Here is a 27,119-nt window from a genome sequence, read left to right on the forward strand (position 1 = left end):
CTGGGACAGGGACTGATAAGAATGATAGCTTCTGTAAAGTGTTTTGTAATATTCCAGAGCTTAGCATCGGACTGGTGTTCAGGGGCCTACTGGGGCTGCTATATCAGGGCTCCAGTTCCATTCATTAGCACAGTGATCCCCAACCAGTGGCTCGTGAGCAACATGTTGCTCACCAACCCCTTGAATGTTGCTGCCAGTGGCCTCAAAGCAGATTCTTATTTTTCAATTCCTGGTTTGGAGGCAAGTTTTAGTTGAATAAAAACCTATTGTAATGCCAAACAGAGATTCCTGTAGACTGCCAGTCCACATAGGGGCTACCAAATAGCCAATTATACCTCTTATTTGGCACCCATAGAAACCTTTTCATGATTGTGTTGCTCCCCAACTCATTTTCCATTTGAATGTGGCTCATGGGTATAAAAGGTTGGGGACCCCTGCATTAGAACATGTCGCTTCCCCCAAGTTTAACTTTTACTTATCCACAGCACCTGCAATCAGGATAGGTCTGGCGGGAGTGACATCAGTTTTCAGTGGGGAGTGGGTCTGGCTTGGTGGAGCCCACAAATGCTGGTGCCTTCCGAGTTTTTTCCCAGTGTCCCACTGTCCCTTTCTGATGCTGCCTGAGCTATTGAAAGGATACTATGAATTGCTTTACACATACAAATGTGTATCCTATATTATGTAATAATTAATTGGCTTCTAAAGTAGTTGACCACAATGCTACACCCATCATGACTGACGTTTAGCATTATTTACTTAACATATTACATCTGCTGAGTGTGCTGTGTGTCTTGTCCTGTCCCTGCACTGTGCTGTCCTGTCTTGCAGAAGTTGCATATTTTTGTACTTGCACGTTTTGTCTGTTGTCCGGTACTTCTATGTTGTGTGTAGCACCCATGGTCCTAGAGGAACTTTGTTTCATTTCACTGTGTACTGTACAAACGTATATGGATTAAATGACAATAAACTCTTGACTTGACTCCATAGTGTCAATGCTAAAGCTCCACTGGGCAGGGTCAGGGTCTAATGTGAATGATGTATAATCTCTGTAAAATAACTGAAGAATATGTCAGCTCTATATAAACAGAGAATTATAAGTAAATATAGCAAAGTTTATGTCACTAATTACAGCATCTTTCTATATGGTAACAGAAAACAACCATTCTAATTCAAAAAGTGTGGTAAGTAATCATGAATAGCATTTCTTCTTACAAATCTTCCAAGCAGAACTGGCTAAACAAGCTGCTTGTCCATTGGCTTTAATTGTGTTCAATGTTTATTGTTGATATAGAGCCGGATTTGGACCGGGACCAATATTAGGATTTAATCACAAAGACTTACAAAAGCAGAGCAGTGGCTGGAGAAAGCTAAACCCAAGGCCTTTTGTGTAGAACATTTGCAAAGGTAAGAGTTGAAGCTTTAATTTTACACACTGCAGAGGAAATAAACTGATTCATAAATCTGGGTGTGTTTGTGTGTCTTAATATGTAATGAACCAGAGCCAAGAAACTGCTTCCTTGGATGAGTCCTAGTCACAGCTTATCAACTGAACTGAAACATCACACCCTACGCATTGTTCTATATCCTGGCTATATGACACACAAGCGGATTAGTACTGCAGCCGCTTCCAACTGTATGTGGGAGTGTAATAGCCTACTTTCCCATGGTCCTGTGCAGCAGCTAGCAGCTGGCCATGCAGTGGGTCAAGCCCCCTTAATGTCACCTCTTATGCCAACATAATCTCTTTTATATGGTCATGGAGCTCCTCTGTGACTTATAATATCCTAATATTTTACAATAGGGGGTACTTCATTCACTATATAATATTAGTATTTTATATAGTGCTGACAAATTTACACAGTGATTTGTAGACACTATACGTCATTCACATCAGTACCTGCCCCATTGGAGTTTACAATCTAAGGTATGCGTGATATTGAAAATTATATTATCCTTTATTACAGAACACTCCCCAGCTCCTGAATGCAACTGCTATAATATAGGTTCCCATGAATATGGCACATAGCACAGCAACACATGTATTACCTGCAAGAAATGAGCAACTTATGAGAACTATGAAGGCAGAAGCAATGCTGAGGCCTGTGTTCTCCACTCACCCACATGGAATCACTCACGTCACAGTCCTGCATCCTGATGCAGTCCATGCTAATCTCAATCTTGTTTCTAGGACCTTTTTCCATTGCGTCGCTCATAAAATTCAAGTCGACCGGTTGGACAGAATGTATTGGTCTAAGGTGAAAATATTAAAAATATCAGTGTAAAAAAATTCTTGCTAGAAAGCTTACTTAATACTAATAATGCGTTAACATATTTTATATGGTTCTTAAAATTATAAATAATGTATCATTTGTGTTCTGTGCCATGGGAATAGAATAGAATTATATATTATAATAACAGATTAAGAGAGTACATTTTGTAATCGTCTCCCACACAACAAAAAGTTTTACAAGTCAACTATTATTTTCTTTATTATTGCACTGCCAGCTATACTATATAAACTGCATGTTTGTGCATGGGAAGGGGACCTGCGACTGTCTACAACTATTAGTATTAAAGGGGAACTCCATCTTCCAAACCGAAATATGATAAAGTGGCCAGCATAACACAGAAACTCCTAATATATCCATCACAGTTACCTGTTTCTTCAAAAAGTATGAATAAATGCCATTTTCTATGCTGAAATCCAGCTGTTTAACAGTTCTTCTCTTTCTGCATCATTTCAAATCCTGGCAGGGAAGGAGGGACTAAACACTGATGTTACAAATTGTAACAACTTCTCCACAGTTTACAGACAGCATGCAGGAACTACATAACCCACAATGCAATGCATGTGATCAGGCCCAGATTTGTGGAAAGGCCACAAAGGCCCGGGCCTAGGGCAGCAGGATTTTAGGGGGCGGCATGCTTCCCAACCAGACCCACATTGGTTTGGAAACACTGGGGATGCACAGGAGATAAAATAGTTTTTTAGATTTCCATTGCACCAATCCCCATTGTTCTGGTCTCAAAAGGGAGAGGATGGGGGCTACGAAAATCAGCAGGCCTAGGGGATGTTGCTTCAAATGAAAATTTGTGGCCTCTGGTACGGTGATCCTCTTTATGGATGAAAAGGTTCCCTGCTATTTATCTATAATGTCCTCTAATGTACTTTTATGCAAGATAGTATTTGATTTAGTGGCCACAGAATGGCACTGCCCAGAATTAGACAACTTGATAGCCACAAAAATCCCTAGATCCTTTTCAGTTAAAGGGATCCTGTCATCGGAAAACATGTTTTTTTTTTAAAACGCATCAGTTAATAGTGCTATTCCAGCAGAATTCTGCACTGAAATCCATTTCTCAAAAGAGCAAACCGATTTTGTTATATTCAATTTTGAAATCTGACATGGGGCTAGACATTTTGTCAATTTCCCAGCTGCCCCAGGTCATGTGACTTGTGCCTGCACTTTAGGAGAGAAATACTTTCTGGCAGGCTGCTGTTTTTCCTTCTCAATGTAACTGAATGTGTCTCAGTGGGACATGGGTTTTTACTATTGAGTGTTGTTCTTAGATCTACCAGGCTGCTGTTATCTTGTGTTAGGGAGCTGTTATCTGGTTACCTTCCCATTGTTCTTTTGTTTGGCTGCTGGGGGAAAAAGGGAGGGGGGTGATATCACTCTAACTTGCAGTACAGCAGTAAAGAGTGATTGAAGTTTATCAGAGCACAAGTCACATGACTTGGGGCAGCTGGGAAATTGACAATATGTCTAGCCCCATGTCAGATTTCCAAATTGAATATAAAAAAATCTGTTTGCTCCTTTGAGAAATGGATTTCAGTGCAGAATTCTGCTGGAGCAGCACTATTAACTGATTCATTTTGAAAAATCTTTTTTTCCCATGACAGTATCCCTTTAAGGAAACTTGCAACATACTTCCATTAAGTGTAACTTGCATTTACCATCACTCTTTGCAATCTATATTTCCAGTTCTCTGTCCAGGTACAAATACTATGTTCCAGAACAACACTCCTTTATTATGAATTGCAATAAAGTCCAGTATCCTATCCCTTAATACCCCTTCAAAAAGCTTTCCTACCACTGATTAAAGGCCTATAGTTTTGAGGCTGAGAACAGGAATTTGGCAATCACAGAGCTAAGCTCGCTAAGTACCCTGGGATGAATGCCATCTGGTCCTTGACCATGGTTTATCTTAACATGTTCTAGACTCCTTTAGATTTCCTCATGCGTGAACAATGCAACATAAATTGTATTACTAGGATTGGGACTATTAAGAAGGAAACCTTCATTAACTGGTTCCTCATTTGTGTAGAAAGACTAAAAATATGAGTTCAGAATCTCTGCTTTTTTTCTGTTTTTATTAACCAGCAGACCACCCTCTGATATTTAGGGGCATATTTATCAAGGGTTGAATTTCGAATTGAAAAAACTTCGAAATTCAAATTCAAAAAGACCAACCGAAATTAAGTCAAAGTTTTTTTTGGTCTAATAGGTCAGTTTTCGATCGAATAGGTCCCAATTATCATCGTATGAATCGAAGAAATATCGCATTCGATCAAATTCGATTCAAAGTTTTTCCCAAAAAAAACTTTGATTTTTCAAAGTCCACCAATTGACTCCAAATAGGTTCCAGGAGATCCCCCATAGGCTAAAACAGCAATTTGGCAGGTTATAGATAGCAAATGGTCAAAGTCAAATTTTTAAAGAGACAGTACATGATAAATTTCTTTATTAGAATTTTTTTCAAATTCAGATTGAATTTGGACTATTCACTAGTCAAAGTACACAAAAAATAGGTCAAAATTCGAATTGTTTTCATTTGAAAATTCACCTCGACCTTTGATAAATCTGCCCCTAAAGGTCCCACCACTTCCTGTTTAATTTTCTTTTACTATTTACATATTTAAAAAATATTTTGGATTCTTTTTAATGCTTGCTGCAATACCTGTTTCAATGTCGATTTAGCTTCTTCTTTTCCTTGTACCTCATAAATGTTTTGGCTATCCCAGCAAACTTGAAAGCCTTAAAATCACGTATTTTCTTACCCACCTCAACACCAACACTTCTATTGAATCACAACAGTTATGTTTTGTAATAATGTTCCTTGCTTACAAGCGTAATATACTGCCATGTATATTTATTAAGCAGCATTTTAAAAACGTCCAATTTTTGTTCTGTGTTTAACTTTGTGAAAATATTTCCCATTTGATATGTTGCAGAGATGCCCTGATACTGTCAAAGTTTGCACATTTAAAATTTTGTGTTGTTTCTGCAACATAATCTCAAAGGAAATGATCAACATTCCCTAAATGCTCACCCACACAAATGGTAGAGATACATTCATATTAGTCATTACAAGTTCCAAAAGAGACTGATTTCTAATTGGCTCTTAAACGAGCTGAAAATAAAAAAATTCAGCAAATTTACAAAACTACTATCTTTTTATAACTAAGCAACCCCTATTGAAGTCTATTTGTAAAAGCATCTGGGCTTCATTCTCGTCACTTTTATTTTATTTGTAACATTTTGCCTAGTTGAAATCTTAACCCATAGGAATTCCACCCCTCCCCAGTGCCATCAACAGATATTTGATTAGTGCATGGCTTTAATTCAGGCTTTTCATACAATGAGACTCCTCCACCCTTTTTAATCCCTCTGTCCCTCCTAAAAAGGGTGTAACCATTTAAATTCACAGCCCAGTCACATGTTTCATCCCACCAGGTCTCAGTGATACCAAGTATATCATAGAGCATGCAAGTACCTCTAGCTCTTCCAATTCACCTGACAAACTATGTGCATTTGCCAGTATACAGTGGAGATTACATTACTTAATGGAGAATTATATCTTAATTTAGTATTAACCTGTTTTCCTTGTAACAGAGGGACCTCCTTAGCTGGTAAACTGTATGCCCCCTAACTCCTGCCCCATGACCACTTCCTAATCCCACTGGCCCATCTACCCTAGCTTCCCCATAATTCTTTAGCTCACCCTCCCTTGCCTAGTTTATTCACTCCTCCAGCCATTCATTCTTCTTGCCTAGTTTATTCACTCCTCCAGCCATTCTTTCCCCTAGCACACTGGACCCACTTCCATTGAGGTGCAAGCCTTCACAACTAAATAGGTTGTACCCCAAGGAAAAATCAGCCAAGTGCTCTAGGAACCCAGACCCTTCCTTTCTACACCAAGACTTGAGCCAAGAATTTAGCTCCCTAAACGTGGCACAGGCAAAATTTCAGAAAAAAAGTCATTGGAAGACCATCCCTTAATCTTAAAGCCTAGATCCCTGAACTTACTCTTTAAGGTGACAGGTCTTCCATCTACCATTAATTTTGTTTTTAGTACCAATATGTACTAAAACAGCTTGGTCATGCCCAGCCCCTACCACATGCCGAACACGGGCACCGTTCCTAGGAACGTGTCAGTATCAGAAAAGAGCTGATGCAAAATATTTTTATAATATTTTTAAAATATCATAAACATTCCAAATTCACAGGAGGCATTGTATAGTTTTACGGATTTGTCGTAATGCTGCCAACTATGCACGGTAAAACCATTGTCGTCATTGCAAAGTGAACATTTTGGTGGTGTGCCACAAAACTCTCTATACAGACCTAAATCAAATTAACCTATTGTCATTTTCATTATGTCATATTATGCCATATTTCATGGGTACGACACAAAAATAGCGACACTTTTTTAAACAACATTTTTTGAAAATTGCCAGTAGAGCCTGAAAATTGAAGGAAAAATGGTTCTGTGAAAAAGTCACCAAAATTACATCATTTTTACTACATTTTTCCTTACTGACATTTTTGTGAATTCCCCCCTAAAAGTATTTTTTTCTTCTATTAAAAAACAAAGTCTGGGAAGTGGAGGGGATGGCTTCCTGTGCCCAGGGTGAGACTGAGCCGGGGGACACCAGAAAAAAACCCGGTGGGCCTCCAACGTCCCAACACCGCTCCCCTCATCTGCCGGCGTTCACGCATGAGTGTGGGTGCCCCAGAAGTTTGGAACCCGGTGGGCCCCCAACGCTCCAGTCCAACCCTGCCTGTGCCAGAAATGTAGCTGCTAATGTCTGTTGTGAGGTGATATTGAAAGGAGTAAAGCAGTAGAACAGAAAGAGACAAATTAGAGAGTGACTAAAAAAGCACAGAGAAAAAACAACCAATTTGTAATATCTGCATGTTTAAGTTACAGTGTACCGTTAAGCAGAAATGCAGGCTGGGTAAGATAGCAGGAACAGGAAGTGAGAGGAATGGAATGAGAGAAAAAAAGGAAGGAACGAGAAATGTACAATAAATAAAGTTGGATCTCTACTGCAGGCTGAAATTCACATAATGTAACACAATGGGGCAAATTCACAAAGATTCGTAGTTGCGGCAGGCGTAACTTCGCCACACTTCGCCAGGCGTAGTTTCGCCAGCGCTCCGCAAATTCACTATAATCTGAAGTTGCGCTCAGGGGTAGCGTAAGGTTGTGAAGTTGCGCTAGCGTTGATTCGCTATGCGAAGCGAAGTTACGCTAGCGATGGTTAATTTGCATACGGTGCCAAATTTCAATGGAGCAATACGTACAATCACTACAAATGCCTGGGAAACCTTCAAAACATCAAATAAATTTTTTTTTTGCCCTACACATGTGCCCACTGTATAGTTAAGTTGCCATGTGTTAGGAAATGTAGGGGGGAAGGAGGGGAGCCCCAAAAAATGTTTCGATCTTTTTCAGCCTATCACCCATAATATAGAAAAAACGCCAGCGTTTTAACTTTTTTTGAAGCAATCCCGATCTACTCTATTGTGCTTCGCCTGGCCGGAGGTGGCGAAGGAAGTCTAGCGTAAAAGGTAGCGTTCAGAACTATGCGCGCATTAGTGAATTTGCGTAGTTACGTCCGTTGCGCAAATTCGCCAGGCGTAAGGGTGTGAAGTAACACTAGCGAATTTACACCAGCGTTCATTAGTGAATTTGCGAAGTAACGGAAATGACCAACGCTAGCGAATTGACGCTAGCGTTAGGCGCTTCGGCGCATAGTGAATTTGCCCCAATATGTTTTTGTTTTTTTTAATAAAGCAACAAACTTTATTTGCAATAAACAAGATTGGTCCTATGTAGAGAAATTAGACTTCTGTGGTACAAGTCAATACCAAAGTTAATTTACAGAAAGAGCCATTGGTCTGTCTCTTGATTAACCCACTGAGCCCAAGAGAGGGAACAAACTAGGTGGCCATACACGGGTCGATAAAAGCTGCCGACAGACCGTTTCGGCAGCTTATTGGCACGTGTATGGGGCCCCCCGACGGGCTTCACCGTTCGAGATCTGGCTGACGGAAAAAAATCCCGTTGGATCGCGGCCACATCTATTCGTTGATGCGGTCCCGCAATCCGACCGCCCGTTTAGGCATCGTTAGGATCCGATCGTTGGGCCCTAGGGCCCACGATCGGATCAGCCCGATATTGCCCACCTCAAGGTGGGCATATCGGAGGGAGATCCGCTCGTTTGGCGACATTGCCAAACGAGCGGATCTCTCAGTGTATGGGCACCTTTATATCAGTCAGATCTGATTGCTTAATTCAGTATTCTGACCACTACTCTTATTTGGATTGTTAGGGGAAAGTTGCAGCATGTTCTAATAGGCCCAGGTGAATTGCATACTGAAAAATCCATACAACATCAATTAAATTCAATTGATGTAATTCGTACTGTAATGCCCCAATGTGTCAGATATGATTCATAGCAGTCACCCATTATGCATTTGGCATTAAACCAATGTTCTAAACAAGCCCAAATACTAACAGAAATATTAACATTGATCCATTTAAGGGAATGTCCAATGGGAATGATGTATTCAGTGCATTAAAGCAAAGACCATATTAATTGCAATAACCTGGGATAACACATAACATATGCCCCCAAAAACAAATCTAAAGGGTATACAAGTGGTAAAAGCAATTATCAATGATTAGAAATGCCAATTCATCTTTAAAATCATATGTAACTACAACTGTGTTTCTTCCATGTTTCTGGTGATGTGTCACTTCAAGATACTTTTTAGGACGGTAGAGGAGAGGAGAATAGTAAAGCAGAACTTGAACTTTCATCTCGCTGTCTGCCCCTGCTTTCCTCAGTGAAGTAACTAGAGGTTAGTGGGTCCCACAGCAACATCGTTTTCAAGTCACTAATACCAGAGGTAAGCTGAGGTCAGTACTTTTACTGTACATCAACAAGGTGCTTCACTGGATCACTATAATACTGACTCTTACAGTTGTTGTTTTCTATCCTAGCCTCCAAATCAACTCAAGGCACAAGCGCTAGAGCACACTGGAAAACAGAGCATGTCACATAGGTTTATTATTTTTTTTAATATTCATTTATTATTTAAGTTCAGATCAGACCACTTCAATGTTATCTGATGCTCTCAGCTAGCCAAATATATCAGACAGAATTATTCAAGATATGACATTCTGAGCTAACAATAGTAAAGAGTCATTTAAACCTCTGTGACAAAATATAGGTGCATTATTAGAATAATGTTTCAATCACTTTAATTACTTGTTTGTGCTTAACCAATTCAAGTGCAGGAACTCACTAGTTAAGATCTTACTCAGGATCAGGATTAAGAACTCGGGACCAGAAACTCAGGATCAAGACAGGAATGTACAATAGGTAGATCACAGCCTGGGATCTTACTGGTTAATTATACAGGGCAGAAAAGCTTTTATAGGACCTACTTGGGGGGGATAAGCTTAACTTGGCTGTAGGTGGATTGGATGTATGGTGTGAAGGCATTGAGAAATACATCTTTACACTTATTTGTTAATTTGATCCTACATATTCTTATGTTGCTTAATCAGATAATTACTGCTTTATCAGATAAAATCGGATAAAGCACTGGTAAGATACTGAAATGCCCAGGACATGTCACTGTTAAATATATTTTATTTTAATTGTTGCTTCTGTATTTGAAAACATATATATTTGAGTATTCATCAGCACTGGACAAATTAACATATGTGCACTAATCCATAGCAACCAATCAATGATTGCTTTGTTTGTGCCAACTATAGATAGAACAATGAAATCTTGAAATCTGTATGAATTAATTTTACTGGAAACAAAGGTTTGTCTCACAAGCTGATATTATTAGAATGATATAGAAATACTATGTAAAGCTGCCTTTCCTTAACACATTGAGAATATGCTGAAATCAATGCATTCTACCTTTGAGAAGGATAAAAGGATCAAGAATGTAGTTGTCCTGATTTAGCATCTGAGAGGCAATATTCTCTGTGTTCACCCATGTACAGAAGGCTTATATGTAAAATAAATAAATAAATAAACATGTGAATGTAAAATTTTCACTTGGAGGCTTATTTATTAAAGGTCAGATTTTAGTGGTTCTAGAGGTTTTTGAAATCACGACTAAACTCACAAACTCTATAACCACGATCGTTATTAAATCTTTTAAAAGTCCCGATTATAAAAAGTATGAATGGAACAAAGCTCTGAATGATGCGCTAAAAAATAAGAGTACCTTGAAAATCTCTAAAAATGTGAGTTTTTTTAGACAATTTCTAGTGAAGAAAAAATTTGAAAACCTCTAAAAGTCTGACTTGATTTAAAGCGGTTCAGTTAGTTCACACTGACTTCTTTATCACCTGAACAACTTTTACTTGGCGAAGTTTGGCCTAATGGATTTTACACTTAATAAATCTCAAATTTTGACAGCTTTTTAGAAATATAGAAAAGCCACAGTTTTTTTTTGAGATTTGTTAAAAAAAAATTTGATTGTTAGTAAATGGATCCCTTAAGGTGGCCATACACAATAAGATCCACTCATTTGGCGAGATCGCCAAACGAGCGGATCTTTTCGCGATATGCCCACCAACGTCAGGGCAATATTGGGTTAATCCAATCATTCGGCAACTAGCTGATACGGTCCTCGATCGCTAGAAAAATCAAACATCCCTGATCAATATCTTGGCCTGATATCGATTGGGGAGACCCGTCTAAAGGACTGTTATGGCCACCTTTAAAGTTACATAGTTACATAGTTACATATTTAAATTGGGTTGAAAAAAGACAAAGTCCATCAAGTTCAACCCCTCCAAATGAAAACCCATCATCCATACACACACCCCTCCCTACTTTTAATTAAAATTCTATATACCCATACCTATACTAACTATAGAGTTTAGTATCACAATAGCCTTGGATATTATGTCTGTCCAAAAAATCATCCAAGCCATTCTTAAAGGCATTAACTGAATCAGCCATCACATCACCCGGCAGTGCATTCCACAACCTCACTGTCCTGACTGTGAAGAACCCCCTACGTTGCTTCAAATGAAAGTTCTTTTCTTCTAGTCTAAAGGGGTGGCCTCTGGTACGATGATCCACTTTATGGGTAAAAAGGTCCCCTGCCATTTGTCTATAATGTCCTCTAATGTACTTGTAAAGTGTAATCATGTCCCCTCGCAAGCGCCTTTTTTCCAGAGAAAACAACCCCAACCTTGACAGTCTACCCTCATAATTTAAGTCTTCCGTCCCTCTAACCAATTTAGTTGCACGTCTCTGCACTCTCTCCAGCTCATTTATATCCCTCTTAAGGACTGGAGTCCAAAACTGAACTGCATACTCCAGATGAGGCCTCACCAGGGACCTATAAAGAGGCATAATTATGTTTTCATCCCTTGAGTTAATGCCCTTTTTTATGCAAGACAGAACTTTATTTGCTTTAGTAGTCACAGAATGACACTGCCCAGAATTAGACAACGTGTTATCTACAAAGACCCCTAGATCCTTTTCATTTAAGGAAACTCCCAACACACTGCCATTTAGTGTATAACTTGCATTTATATTATTTTTGCCAAAGTGCATAACCTTGCATTTATCAACGTTGAACCTCATTTTCCAGTTTGCTGCCCAGTTTTCCAGTTTAGACAGATCACTTTGCAAAGTGGCAGCATCCTGCATGGAACCTATAGTTCTGCACAATTTAGTATCATCTGCAAAAATAGAAACAGTACTTTCAATGCCCACCTCCAGGTCATTAATAAACAAGTTGAAAAGCAAGGGACCTAGTACAGAGCCCTGCGGTACTCCACTAACAACACTGGTCCAATTAGAAAATGTTCCATTTACCACCACTCTTTGTAGTCTATCTTTTAGCCAGTTCTCTATCCAGGTACAAATACTATGTTCCAGGCCAACATTCCTTAATTTAACCAGTAACCTTTTGTGTGGCACTGTATGTGTTTTGTAAAATACAAATTATTTCCCCCCCTACTTGCTAGTCTACTTGCACAGAGCTGCCAGTTATGTCATAATGGGCAGTAGCCTATTTAAGGAAACAGAGAAAAACGTTTTTTAATTAATTATTATAGCTCAAATTCAGGTGAAGTGAAGGGAACATTCAGAAACAGATTTTTTGAATTCTATAACAGTTCTGTAGGGTTTTTTGAACAATTTTTTTCCAAACTTACCCTAAAAATTCCCACAGGCGGTCAAAAACATCAGAGCTTCTTTCACAGTCTTGCGAAGTCTGTGACATGGCTGTACGATAAAATCTCTCCTTACAGGAGAAACGTGACGATGAATCCACAATCCTAGAATAATCATAAAATGCTTGTGTGACTTATAAATCTATAGTCAAAGGACTTAGTAACCTGATACTGGACTGTCATATGAAGTCCAAACAGACTGGAGTGATGTCTAAAATCAGAAACTTTCCAAAGATAAACAAATGAATATATATGTGTTTATGCCAAATATAGTGAATTGTTATGACCTCTAATACCAAAGCCCCCATTGCTTGCATGATCAGCCCCTGATCAACTTTATTTATAGTTCATTAAGTATTACTGTTCACACAAATAAAATACAGAAATTAAAAGAACACACTGTCATAGCTTTATTTCTGTTTTTACACTCTGGCATTTGACGTATATTTCCTAGTTACTGAAGTCACTTAATTAAGGAGAAGGAAAAATTGCAGTCATTACAGAAGAAGCAAACCTTTGAGATCATTTGACTTGTGAGTGAGGAGGATAACCCCATTTACAGTGTTGAGTGAAGGTTAGTCCATGACGCTTTTAAACTGGAGAGATTAAATCGACAGGAGGTATTCTGCTAGACATAAAGATTCAGCCAAACAAAACACAAGAGACAGTTCTCTGCCAAAGATATAACTGGTCTATAGGCAAATTAAGACATTTTATTGGCTGCCAGGCTAGTAAGTAATATTAATAATCGCTGAAAATACCAAGTCCTCAAATATCAGTATTTACAGACACATAGGCCAAGGTATCGATAAAGATGTTTAATACTGATGTTCTGGTAAGAGAAGTTTCGTTCTGGTGAGAAGACTATGCTATATAACAGCCACAAAGCTTTAAAGATATATAGATGTAAAACTTTTTTTTTTGTAAAAGTTGCATCACACTCATATCATGAAAAGATTTGCCTTTCCTTACCCCAGAAATTTGGGAGAATATATTACCTTAAACCATGTGAAGCGGATATTATGCCACAGGAATAATGTCTCAGTGACTTGTAATCTGCATTTGTTTTAATTTGTACAGCACTACATATTACATATCACTTTACAGAGATAATTGTTTATTAGTCCCTGACCTGCTATATCTTACAGAATTTCTCAAACACATATTCTCATCCATATATTCATCACCTGCCTAGCATTGTAAGAAGCAAGTCTTTGTGGCCCTGATATGCTGTCCGATTAAAATTTTCAGTGACCTGTTAGGAGCTTGCACTTGAGTATCACACCTAAACAGGAGCTTCACTGACCGCTGAGCTACAAAGCTTCTTCCAGCTGCACCATTAACTGGCTTGAAAGACAATTAAAGTGTAACAAAGAACAAACCAATTAATACAACACAGAATGTTTTGAATGTTTCTGTACAAGACCAGGGCCAACATGTCCCTTTAGCATTGATGATTTATGAATCTGAAGAGCCACCCAGTAACTCTGCAGTAGTAAATTGGAAGTAATTGGTATGCCTGAGGCATAGAGGTGGAGAAGCCAATATATGACAGCTAACATTTTTAAATACATTTATGGTACAGTTGTTTTAATAAACAAAATAATTTGAGTTTCAAGTTTAAGTTGAAACAATATTTTTATTATATAGCCTTTTATGTCTAGGTGACTGATGCCCCTTTAGTAATCAGCCATGTAGTGTCAATTTTTATGACAGCTTTAACCTAAGTTTCTGCTAATGTTTTGAGGATTTCCAATGATCAGTATCCCAGAGCACACTGAGCATGTGCAGTGCCACTGACACTCAAACGCTAAAATGATCCAAGATAGACAGCTACTGTGGTCAACTTTGAATGCATAGAGCATTACTTGTATAAGGCTGTTGCAGCTCTCGGGTTGGTAAAGTAAGCTTAATATCTAAAATACAGCATTTATAGCCATATTGTGGTTATATGTGGCTAAAAACAGGACATATGCATATGGGGATCAGGGAATCCATTAAAACATCCTCAGATTTAGCAGAAAACCTTCTTAGTTTCAGAAACATTGAACTAGAGATTACTGGAAAATAGCACAGATGCAAAGAGCTACCTGAATGTACTAAACTCCAAAACCATATCATTCTATGAAACATCTGAGACATTAGTTGAAGTAAGTGTTTGACATGATAAGCTCTTCTGTGCTGACATTTTGCAAGTGTCATTTACATAGAAATCTATGAATGGAATTATGCTATGGGTATACACTCCTCTGATTTTCTGTACATATGAAGCCCCCCAGTTATTCAGGTTTATATGGAAAGTTAAAAAAAATAACTTTTTTAAAATCACTGTAAAATTAAAAACATTATCACAGGATAAAATAACAGAAAACTAGTCACTAAATAAAAGACTTGCAGAACACTATTTGGTGTTTAGTGTTCATTAGGACACACATTCCAATATACAGTGACTGGCTTCCAGTGCAACTGATTTGATGCAGAATGTCTCTTTATTACTTTTGTAGTTATGCTGTGACAGTAAAACAAGGTTTATGCCCTGTCCAACTAAAATAACATGCAAGATTCCAAGGGACAAATGAAGGGTGAAGTGGTCGTCGCTAGCGAAGATTCACCAGAAATCCAATCCGCAGGGAGATCGCCAATTTACTAACAGGCGTAGAGGAATTTTTGCGCTCTTTGGCCAGGTGAATTTTTGTTCTGGCAAAAATTATTACTCCGCAAATTCACTAAAGTGCGAATTTTCCATAACATTACCCCTTTAGCCACAGTTTCCTTCGCCAGCTGAGACCTGGCGAACTGATAAGGTGAAGCTACATCCTACTCAATCTTATGTCAGTGACATCATATCCTGTATGCCAAAAAGTAAAAAAAAATATTAAAAAACACTGGCGTTTTTTCATATTTTAAAGCAGATTGTATGTAACTGTTTTAATAGTTAATAGTATTGTTATAATATATATTTTTTTTTTTTTTCATTTGAGCATGGGCATGCCACATTTGTTTTAGGGTGGGCTCATGTCTAGGATCTCTTTTGTCTTTATTTTGGTTCCTTGAACATTTTTAATTTTATTAATAAGTGGACACTTCAAGTATTTGCACCAACATCTCTAATAAACATATATACTGTATATGTACAGGCCCTAAGTGTAAGTGTACTAATGAAGTTTCACTAGGCAGAAACTAAAGTTAGCGAACGTTTGCTGTGAAATGCTCATGCTGACAAATTAACACTAGATTCTGTGCATTTTGTGACTTAGGTGTGACACTTGATTGTGCTTTTGGATTCTAGTCTTAAGGCGGTTTGAATACTACTTCGGCTAGTGTGTTACTTGAGTGACCTCTCCCTTTAGCTGAAGATGCCTGAGGCTATGCAAAAGGCATAATGACCCTAATGCTTGAACTCTAAACTCACAAGATACTCTAGACAGGGAGCCACACATTTCACTACACTCTTTCATCAATGACAAACGTTTCACAAATGTACCTGCTGTGCAGGTTCTCTCTCAGGAACTTGTGAAACAAAGAGGGGGAAGCCACAATGATCCAGTGCAACACCCTATTGGGAGTTTTAGATGAGTGAAAGTTAGAGTTCACCGATTAATAAACTTCCAAAACCCCGTAAGAAAGAGTAGAAAGTGAGTGAGTTTTTCTGTGGTTAGCTCCAGTTTCAAGCTTTGATAAATGGTGGATCCAGGGCCAGAACTTGGGGCAGGGTCGGACTGGGCCGGTAGGCACCAGGATAAAAAACCCGGGCCCCCTGCTCTTGTGGGCTCTGCCAGGCCCAGTCCTGTTCCCTGCACGTGTGTGCATGTGTGCAGTGCGAGGGGGGGTGGCGGCTCGATTGGAAAACCTGACAGCAGGGGACCCAGAGTTGGTCCCTGCAAAGCACTGTTCCCTGGGTTTTTCTTCTTGGCGCATGTCACGGCAAATACAAGGTTTGCATGTGTGGAAGAGGGATGGCAGCTCGGTGGGGCTACTTGGTGGCAGGGGACCCCCCAGTCTGACCCTGACTAGGGGTAGATGGAAGAGGCACATGCCTAGGGCACAAGAGTAAAGGGGCACCAGGCATGTCATTCTTCTGCCACCTTCCCCTAGTTCGGATCCTTATGTCATCAACCTCAACAAGAAATCCTTGTATAAATCCTACAAAAGTATTAAAACCTTTAATCTCAGACAGGCTAATAAACAGGGTCGGACTGGAGGGGTCAAGGCCCACTAGAGCTGCTGTCTCCGGGCCCCCTTCCGGCCGCGGTGTGCTAGGATTGCCAATGTGTGTAGCTTCTTCTCCCCGCGATTGTGCATGCGTGCCTACTCGGTTTTCGCCGCAATTGTGCATGCGCGAGCGAACTTTTTTTTGCAACCTGAAGTTCATTATAAAAAGGGAGTGTGTCCGAACCTATTAATAAACACTGATTCACACATGCATTATGTAAAGAATATATTCAATGCCCAAGCTTAAATTGAGTGCGCTGATTCTTTATAAGAACAGAAATTAAACAACGCTATACAGGTATAGGTATATGATTTGTTATCCAGAAACCCATTATCCAGAAAGCTCCAAATAGCGACAAGGTCATCTCCCATAGACTCCATTATAATCAAAAAATCCAAATTTTTAAAATGATATCCTTTTTCTCTGTACTTGATCCAAACTAGGTTATAATTAATCCTTATTGGAAGCCTATTGGAAACCAGCCTATTGGGTTTATTTGATGTTTAAATGATTTGCATCATTAAATGATTTTACACTTAAGGTATGAAGATCCAAATTACAGAAAGTAGGGATGCACCGAATCCACAATTTTGGATTCGGCCGAACCCCAGAATCCTTCGTGAAAGATTCGGCCGAATACCGAACCGAATCCGAACCCTAATTTGCATATGCAAATTAGGGGTTGAAAGGGGAAAATATTTTTTACTTCCTTGTTTTGTGACAAAAAGTCACGCGATTTCCCTCCCCACCCCTAATTTGCATATGCAAATTAGGATTCGGATTCGGTTCGGCCGGGCAGAAGGATTCCTGGATCCTGGATTCGGTGCATCCCTAACAGAAAGATATGTTATCAGAAAACCCCAGGTGTCAAGCATTCTGCATAACAGGACCCATACCTGTATATAGAAAACATCTAACGTTCAGTTTGTGACCAATGAGTGGACTAATAGTGAGTGTGCTAGTGAGACTCTAGGAAGCTGGCAGAGCTGTGTATGTTGGAATTCCCCTGCTCTACACTGTGACACTGCTGAGCTGGCAAACATTCGCTACTGAGCAGGGCACAGCTGTGCAGGGAGCAGAGCGAGGGTCTTGTTGCCAGAGACAAGCTGTTAGAGTTTGGCAACAGATGCTTGCTGGAATTCCCCTCTCTGAAAATGGGACCATCTCCATTTCTCTCTCCCTGTCCTTGAAAACTGTAGTAGATAAACAAAACAAATATGTAACCTTTCAACAGCCTTTCTACTGCAGATATCAATGCAAACTTTATTATAAGTTAGTCCCCTGGCTACCTAGAAGGAAAACAGAAAACTGAAAGTGTTGTACTGATTCTAACATATAACTTTATTAGTATAAAAGACTTAAGGTGGCCATACATGAGTAGCTTATTGGGCAGTGTATTGGGCCCTCTGATGGGCTTCCCCAATTGATATCTAGCCGAAAATCATGTAGATGTTGATCAGGCACATTTAAAAACCCAGTCGGATCGAGGACCACATCGGCAAGCTCGCCTTATGAGAGGATCCCTGCATGTATGGCCACTTTAACTTGTGCCAGTAAAAAAATATACAGTATTTGTAAAAGCTAGACAAAACTGGGACTGACATATATAACGCAAATTAAACATCACAAAACATCATGTTATTCTGCAGAACTGCACTAGCTAAATGGAAAAACAAATGGTGTGCTGGCATAAACCATGCAGAAATGAATCTTTCTATGTGTTTACTATTTATACTGCCTTTCTGCTGAGGACATGCCCTTAGAATGCTAGGCCATGGCAACTTCTAGTAATGAGATATGAGGATTGTGGTAGTTTGATAAGAAGTTTGTTGCCACCCAGGGGGACACTGACTAGTCAAAGCTAAAAGAGTAAGCAGAGCCAGCCATTTCTTTGTTTAAAAAAAATATAGAAAATACTGTAAATTAACTTTTATCTCTTCATAAATCCATTACACAGATAGGGAAAATCATGATACAATGGCCCTTTGATTTTCCCTTTCATAAGAAATTAAATAAACAGTATAAGAAACAATGAAGCAATACAAAGCATTGATATTTTAGAGAGGACAATGAAAAATGCTTTTGTGGGCAGTGGTGCCCTAGTTTTAACATTGAGATACAATCTAATAGTTGTTTTTCCCCAGCCACAAGTGCTGCTTTAGATCTAACAATTAGTGATGAACAAAATGACAGTGTTTCGGTTTGCTTAAAAGTTCACGATACATGCACTCAATGGGAGGAAGAAATTACATTGTGATTAAGGTGTTTTTCAGTCAGCAATAGCATGTACATGACCCTGCATTGTGTTAGAGCAACTCCTTTGTTGTTATATAGATAAAAAGCTCTTATTTTTTCATTTTCTTCCAAACACAGCACTGACTTCTCCACCAATACTGTACTGTCTCCCATTTGCTCAGGCCAGAAACTCTCCAAATCAGGCTCCAATCCCATAGGTTCATGTGTAAGGCAAGGGACCACAGGCCACCCTGGTAACTGGCTGCTCACTACTGCCTGCGAGGCAAGGTTCTCACTTTTTATTTTTCAGGGACATCATTGCATTTTGTTCTGGTAAAACACAGCACAGTGACAAAGTGTATTAGTGTGTTCTGTTATAAAGTCCTTAGGAGTCACTTAGGACTGAAAAGGCAGTGATGCAAAGTGCACAAAATAGACACAATATGTTTCTTTTATGTACTTTGCACACTGCCTTCCTGATTTAAGGAATTGCTGCACATCTCTCCATTTTGTAGCACAGGAACCTGTGTCTTCCCCCTTGAATACAGTGTTGCCTGCATTTGTCAGCATTTGTCATTCATGATGGGTAGAAGTGGGTAGACACATAGGTGCATCCATTCTGCACCCTATCCATCCCCTAACTTTTATTCAGACACACAAATTAGGGAGTGAAATCTGACACAGGGGGGCAGATTTACTAAAGAGTGAAGTGGCTAGCGAAAATTCGCCAGAAATCCAATCCGCAGGGACATAGTCAATTCACTAACAGGCGTAGAAGACGATTTGCTAGCAAAAAGAGACTGTCACTAGTGCGGTTTCATGACCTATCACTAGGTGAATTAGTAGCCTAAAAGTATATAAAATAAAGGTTCCATTTAGTGACTAGCACATAAAGGATACATAATAGGATAGCATTCAGAGGAAATGGTCAACTACCTAATCTGTACTTCTAATTGTTGCCTAAAGCAACAGTTATTTTTCACCATTGTTTGACTTTCATCGATGCCAACAAATTCACTGGCAAGAAATATAATATGCCTAACATAAAGGATGTTTATTGTATGGACACCCAGAGGTGTCCCAGACTGCGATACTAATTGAAACACATGCCACTCACTCTTATTGTGTCTTTACTTTTGTACTTGTAGAGGAAAACACACAGTCCTTTATGGGAGAATCAACTCCAAAAGGCAGCGGGGTTAAGACACTTTTGACATCAAGGAATTGTTTATTTTCTTATTTTTTTTTTACAAAGTTTGTTTATGCTGCTCACTAAAATATGGTGGAAAGAAACCTCCTTTGGTATTAGAAGAAACCCCCTTATGTAATCTGTAAATGGAATGAATTAACTGAATTAACAGATTTTGTCTTACAATTCACATTTAATCACTCAGATTAGGGTTTTGAATTGGTTTTGTATTTGCTGAAAATTATGTGGTCGATTTTTGTTTGGTGTTCAACCAATCGAAACATTATGAATTCCATGCATGTCTATGTGGTTCATTCAATATTGTGTATATTAAGAAATAAGGGTTCATTAAATTAATATACAATATTTTCTTACACCTACCATGCACCACCCCTTCCCTGGTTCGATTTGTGGCCACCAGAGATAACAGAGGTGCAAAGTACTGCATATAACTACACTTGTTGCAAATAGGATCCCTGGTAATGAGACTAAGGCATACCTCCAAACATTTTGGAAATAAAAAGAGGGACAAAAAAGTTGCCGCGCGTAGCATGGGATTTTTTTGTCCACGCCCATTTTTGTGGCCACAGCTCCTAATTACCATGTCCATTTTACAAAATTTCACAGGTTATAAAAGTTTGAACATATTTCTGTGTTTTTTTTCCAGTTATTATTGTTTTGCTAATGAAGGTGAATTGACCTTTAAGACCTTCTTCCAAGAGACCTGTTATCTTATATTGTTACAATTACTTATTTGCTTATCTAGATACATTTGAATTGTTACAAATATATTGTATCTTCTGTTGTGAACATCAGCCTCTTTCTTTCTCCTGACAACTTCCTTGACTACTTGCTGGTCAGACTGGTGGGAAAATGATCAGCAGGTGGCGCTGTTGTAACAAAATTCATTCATATTAACAGTACATGTATCCCTTAATATCTTGGAACACAAAGAAAATAAATAATACATGTAAATTGCAAAAGTGCTTAGAATAGCCCCCTTATCAATTTTACATTCACTTATCTTAAAGGTTTACTTATCCTTTAAAGGTCAACCTCATTTTCTGCTTGGTAATTTTCCACAACCCCTAAGCTTAGCTTCTCAACAGCTTCTCAGAGCCCACTGAGCATGTGAGTGTCGCAGACACTTGCCAAGATGGTGACCCCCTGTGACAAGTTTCGAGTCTTGGATCATTGCTGCTATTGAGAAGCTGAAACTTTAGGCTGGTGCAATAAGATCAGTATATAAAATTTGGAATTTTTAGCCATATTGATTTATAGGGTTTAGTTGTCCTTTAAAACAAATACCACACAGAACTCATTATGTACATATAATGTAGTACGGCTGCATGAGCATTTTTCTTCAAAATGTTACAAAATTGATCACAGATCCAAGGAAGAAAACCATGTCAAAAATGTATAACCAGTTGTCTCACACAGTACTGAATATTCCAGCAGCTCTTAGTGCCAAACATACCTGCATTCACCTGGCCATACAGTTCAGTCTTTCCTAATTAAACTGCGATATGCTGCACTTTGTGTAAAGCCCCCAGCATTTGAATTAAGCACACTCCAGTGAAAGCTGAAATATCCAGGTTGGTTGACAACATCTCTATCAATTTTTTAAACTGAAGACAGCAATTAGAATGTGTAGTACGTCCCAGGCTGCTGGATATCTCCAGTCATTTAAATCCTGGTAAAGTACTGACTGCTCACATTTACACTTATTATTTACATGCTGCTAAATTTATCCCTTATTTCTATACAATCCAGAGTTTTGACATGTACTGCAAACTCATCACTTGAAATGTTCAGGATACCAAAGCTGAAGGCAGCTGTGAATTCCCAGGATTGCTGCTTATTATACAGTAAGCTTCATGGACTTAAAGAAAAAGCCTCGGAAAGGTTTGTGAGAATGATGGTGTTTTTGGTAAAGCCCAAGGTTGGACAAAATTTATAATTAATTATTTGGTAAATGAGATATACTGTATACATATTTATTATTTTTACACGTTAATGTTTATTTTCTATGTTGCTTCAAGAGAGTATGGAATAGGTACACAAATGACAAAAGTCAGGAAGGTCACAGAAGGTCACAGAATTATTTCTATAGTACATCTATACTTTTATTCATATGGCCAATTATTTCTATGATGCATTATGTTTTGGAAAGCAGACAGTGGCTGATACTTATTCTGAGCCAATATATAGATAAAATATGACACATAACAATTCTATGTACAAATATAAGTAAGAAATACAGAGTCTGCTGCTATTAGCTTAAGAAGGTCAGCTGTTGGACCAAGGTCATGGGATTTTCAAATGTTATATAAATGCAAAAGAAATATTGTTTGCACAAAGGATATACAGTATTATTTATAACATTCCCACACTTAGGGTAGGGGCACACTGGGGGATTCGGGGAGATTTAGTCGCCTGGCGACTAATCACCTCATCTTTGCAGCGACCAATCTCCCCAAACGCCTTCCCTCACTCTTGCGCTGGCTAAAATGAAAAATCGCAATAAAGCACACGCGGCGATTCGTTTTCCAAAGTCGCCCTAAGTTTCCTCATGAGGAAACGTCGGGTGACTTTGGAAAATGAATCGCCGCATGTGCATTTTAGCCAGGGCAAGAGTGAGGGAAGGCATTCGGGGAGATTGGTCGCCGCAAAGACGAGGCGATAAGTCGACAGGCGACTAAATATCCCCGAATCGCCCACTGTGCCCCTACCCTTAAGTGATGTTGTATGGGCCTAAACACAAGGGCATGCACAGCCTGTACTTGATATATTTCACTGTCATTTATTATGGTTTTATATTACTCTAGTTTTACCCTTGAACATGGATTTTTCATATCAAATAGGTGTAATGATCTTATAGCTGAAAGGGCTGGTCTGGTTAAAGGGGTGGTTCACCTTTAAAGAAACTTTTAGTATGTTATCGAATGAGCCATTCTAAGCAACTTTTCAGTTGGTTTTCATGATTTATTTTTTATAGTTTTATAGTTATTTGCATTTTTCTTCTGACTCTTTGCAGATTTGAAATGGGCGTCACTGAAAAACAAATGTTCTTTAAGGCTACAAATGTGTTTGTCATTGCTAATTTTTATTACTCGTCTTTCTATTCAGGCCTCTCCTATTCATATTCCACTATCTTATTCCAATCAATGCATCGTTGCTTGGGTAATTTGGACCCTACCTACCAGATTGTTTAAAATGCAAACTGGAGAACTTCTGAATATAAAGTTAAACAACTCAAAAACCTCAAATAATAAACAAAGAAAACCAATTGCAAAGTGTCTCAAAATATCACTCTCTACATCATACTAAAAGTTATCTCAAAGGTGAACAACCACCTTTAATGAGGTGTTGATACAAAAATGACCCAACTGTGATTGGTTTTACTAATGGGAGGGTTTATTTGAAAGTGTATACATATATATGTATGTGGAAATGTGTTTTGTTTTTTTGGCATTTGCCTATGATTAAGTGCTGGGTAAGCATGAAATGCGTTAGGCTTCATGTGGGGTCATGTATTTTAATATGATACAATAAATTGAACTTTTTAAACAGCATGAATATAGAGAAAACATATTTTGGGATTATCATGTGCAGCCTGTCACAAGCAATTGTGAATTCATATACGATACCATGATAAGTGAGATCCCAAAACAGATTAACAACTTAATGCTCCAGTGCCAGGCAGATAAATGTATGCCAATTAAGAGCAACTTTTAGGGAAAATATAATGATGACGTTCAGATAATAATGAGCAGTGAAAAGTTAAACCACTTTGCTACTTCTTTACTTTAATGAGTAACACTCACGATATCAGAAACCTTGCGCAGTGACGGGTACACTCGAATGCACAGGTGGACCCTGTGGATTCCGGTGTTCACCAACACCCTTTTGGGGCCCCGGACTTTCTGCTGCGGAAACCAACAAGGATGTGCGTAGCTAGAAACAAGTCCATAAGCAGGGTTCCAGCAAGGATTTAGAGAAGACATGGTCAAGAATCAGGCGAAGGGTTCAAGGCAGGCGGCAGGAATCGTAGTCAAGGGTCAGGCAGGAGTCAAAAACCAGGATATCACAGTCAGAAATACACTTTAGCAGGAACAGTAAACTGAAGGCTAGCTTGGGCACTGACAAAATAGTGAATACGGGATTTGGTGCCAAAAGATTCAAAACTGGCGCCAGATAGTGATGTCATGGCGCTCAGTGTCACGACACTAGTGCCAAGATGCCCTGCGTCAAACGCCAGCATCAAAATGCTAAACCGGACGTGCGCCTGCATACTCGAGCAGGAACAGAGGCGTGCCGGGAGGTAAGCAAGGGATTAGATCTCCCAGCGCATCTTACACAATGTCCTACAGTATATTACAACAAATGTCATTCCCAAAACTGCTGAGCAAGTGGCACTCCATGTCTAAGATCTTTCAGAAATGTATTTGCTTCAAAAGCCACATATCAGTTTAGCTTTCCCATTGCCTAATTACATCCTGGCTGTGCCCAGTTCATCATAGTTGTAATTAATTTTAAAGCTCTATCTACTGATGCCTCCAGCCAGAAAGTGTATGTGCAATCCAGTGATCCAACTTGTATTGTGGATTAGTCAATACACTTCAAACATCTGTAAAGATTCATCCTGTGCTTTGAGCTGGATAGTAATAGTCATCTCCACACCAACAGCTACGGGCAAAGTCATTAACAGAGAAAATATGTGTTACACTGGCTATGAGCAAATATGACTCAAAGATAACTTGCTTCTGTTGACAGTACATCAGTTTTATGGTCGACATTCTAAACTGTTTGCAGAGCACAGCATCAGTGATTGCACCCATTGTTTGCATTTTGCACACTGCTTTACACTTTGTAAATGACCCCTAATGCCACTTGTTTTGCACCCCAAATCTTCTGTACTAGTATATTTAATGGAATTGATTTAACGATCCTAATGTTGGTATTTATTCTACCTTCTTTAGTTTAATTATCTTTCTTTATGACATGGGTCCAGCCTTCTTTAGATCATTCTAGATTCAACTGAAGCATGCCATACAAAATAAACCTGACAAAGAGCCAGGTATTTTATTAATGGACCTTATTCAATGTATCCTGTTAAATGTTAAAAGGTGGCTGCCCCTATCAAATGTTTTTAAAGTGTTCGAGTCAAGGCCTTCACCTAAAGCTCTGGCATTCTGATATCAGATCTTAAGTAATGCTTATATATCAAATTGACAGCTCAAGAACACATTCATCATCTCATCACAGAGTTTCACCTTTCAAGCTAGAGTATCTCTGTGGCATGATACTGGGCAAGCATGTTTACTGTATGTTTTGTTTTTACTAGTTCATTTTGTGTTATATATTTGTTGTATGATAGCACATTAGCAAATCTTCTTCCCTTTGTTCCTGACTTATAGCATTATTTTCTTTTAGTATTACTGCAGAAAGTGTTGGAATAAGAACATGATATTAACTTGTATTAAAGAAGAAAGGCTGCCCATTTGTGGCTACATTTGTGTGTTTGTTCTTGCGTTGGGACAATGCAAAAAAAAAAAAACCTCTCAAATATTATCCAGGAAAAAGTCATTTTTTGTTCAAAACAAATCTTAAGCCCCTGTCTGCAGTGTTAGTTGATGTTACTATGGGTCTTTTATTTGGACACAGAATGCAAAAAAAAAACTTTTAAGGGACTGTCCTTTCATCCAGGACATAGAAGAGATAGAGGCAATGCTGGCTAAAGCCTGCTACTTATCTGACCAATGACATTACTGCATTCCATAGTAATGCAAAGGAAGCAATGCAAATAGTTTGCAATACAGAGTGTTTCTCAGCTACTAATAGTTAATCAAGGTTCAGTGTGTAACATCAAACATTAAACTGTATCAGTTAGTATAGTAGGTAGTGACATTTTGGGGGTTATTTATCAAAATCCAAATTTTTCAGATTTTTTAAATAAAAAAAGTCAGACCAATCCACGATTTGCCCTTATTTATAAATAAAAAAAATCTTTTCGAATTGTTCTGCGAAAAACCTGAATTTTTCACGTTTGATGCCTGAAAAACATTAAAAATCTTAGTTTTCCCAGAAAAACCAGTGTCAAACCCCAAAAACGCCAAACATTTTGTGAGGGTTAAAACATTTTCAAATGGTTAAGGGGACATCTGCTATTTTCGGATTCGGACTTGAAAAAATCGCGCCTTAATATATAACCCCCTTTATGTTTTCATATATCGGTAGATCACAAACAACAGACAAACGTATGAAGGTACAAGGTGAAATTTTCTTCATTTTTTTCTATGTAGAAAACTTATTTCACTGTAATCAGCATGCCATACGTTATTTTTTGTTTTTTACTGAAAAAAAAATCCCCTTTGCAATCTAGTATGATGTCTGGTGTCGTGGAGAAAAAGCAAGTACATTGGAGGAATGATTTATACTGAACAGCCTATGCTGTTGGTGAATCACTGTAACACAATGTAGCAACATCAGCATGAAACTGATCAGACCAAGGCTATAAACTTAGTTAACACCAGCAGAATTCGCTTGGAGTAATGCATTCCACAAATGAACAAAGCAATGAATAATTTCACCTTACAGGGTCCATAGGGACATTTGATACACTCATGGTATGGGAAGCAAGTCATCTCCTTTACTCAGGTATAGCATTACACTGAAAGAAAAGTGCTCTTGAGAAATTCTTTGCGTTTGTCCCTTATTTTGAGGCTTAGTGAGTGACAGATCATCAAAAAATCATAAACCTGTAGTATTATTCTATTATCTGCTGAGTATCATCTGAAAACAAATGGACAACATGTAATGTATTAGTAAATATCAATTTAGACTATAAAGTGGCAGTGATGCACAAATAGAACAAAGGGGAGACACTTTACCTACTGCAACCCCCCCCCCAGGGGGTTACTTTACCAAAGTTTTCACAACCTGGTCATTAATCATTTGCTTTTA

At 38.6% G+C, this 27,119-nt stretch overlaps 1 protein-coding gene across 1 annotated transcript in view; it reads right to left on the bottom strand.

Moving 5' to 3' along the window:
* The window catches only part of tp63.S (tumor protein p63 S homeolog), an 89,725-nt gene extending 77,144 nt beyond the window's left edge, over positions 1 to 12,581 (bottom strand). The window contains exons 1-2 of the mRNA XM_041564754.1: positions 12,499 to 12,581; positions 2,118 to 2,250 (exon numbers count right to left, since the gene is read on the bottom strand). Coding sequence (XP_041420688.1) covers positions 2,118 to 2,250; positions 12,499 to 12,566 — 201 coding nt within the window. The 5' untranslated portion in view covers positions 12,567 to 12,581. The remainder of the gene's footprint in view (positions 1 to 2,117; positions 2,251 to 12,498) is intronic.
* Between the last annotated feature and the right edge of the window lie 14,538 nt (positions 12,582 to 27,119).

Source organism: Xenopus laevis, chromosome 5S (genome assembly GCF_017654675.1).
Source record: "Xenopus laevis strain J_2021 chromosome 5S, Xenopus_laevis_v10.1, whole genome shotgun sequence".
Taxonomy (NCBI): Eukaryota; Metazoa; Chordata; class Amphibia; order Anura; family Pipidae; genus Xenopus; species Xenopus laevis.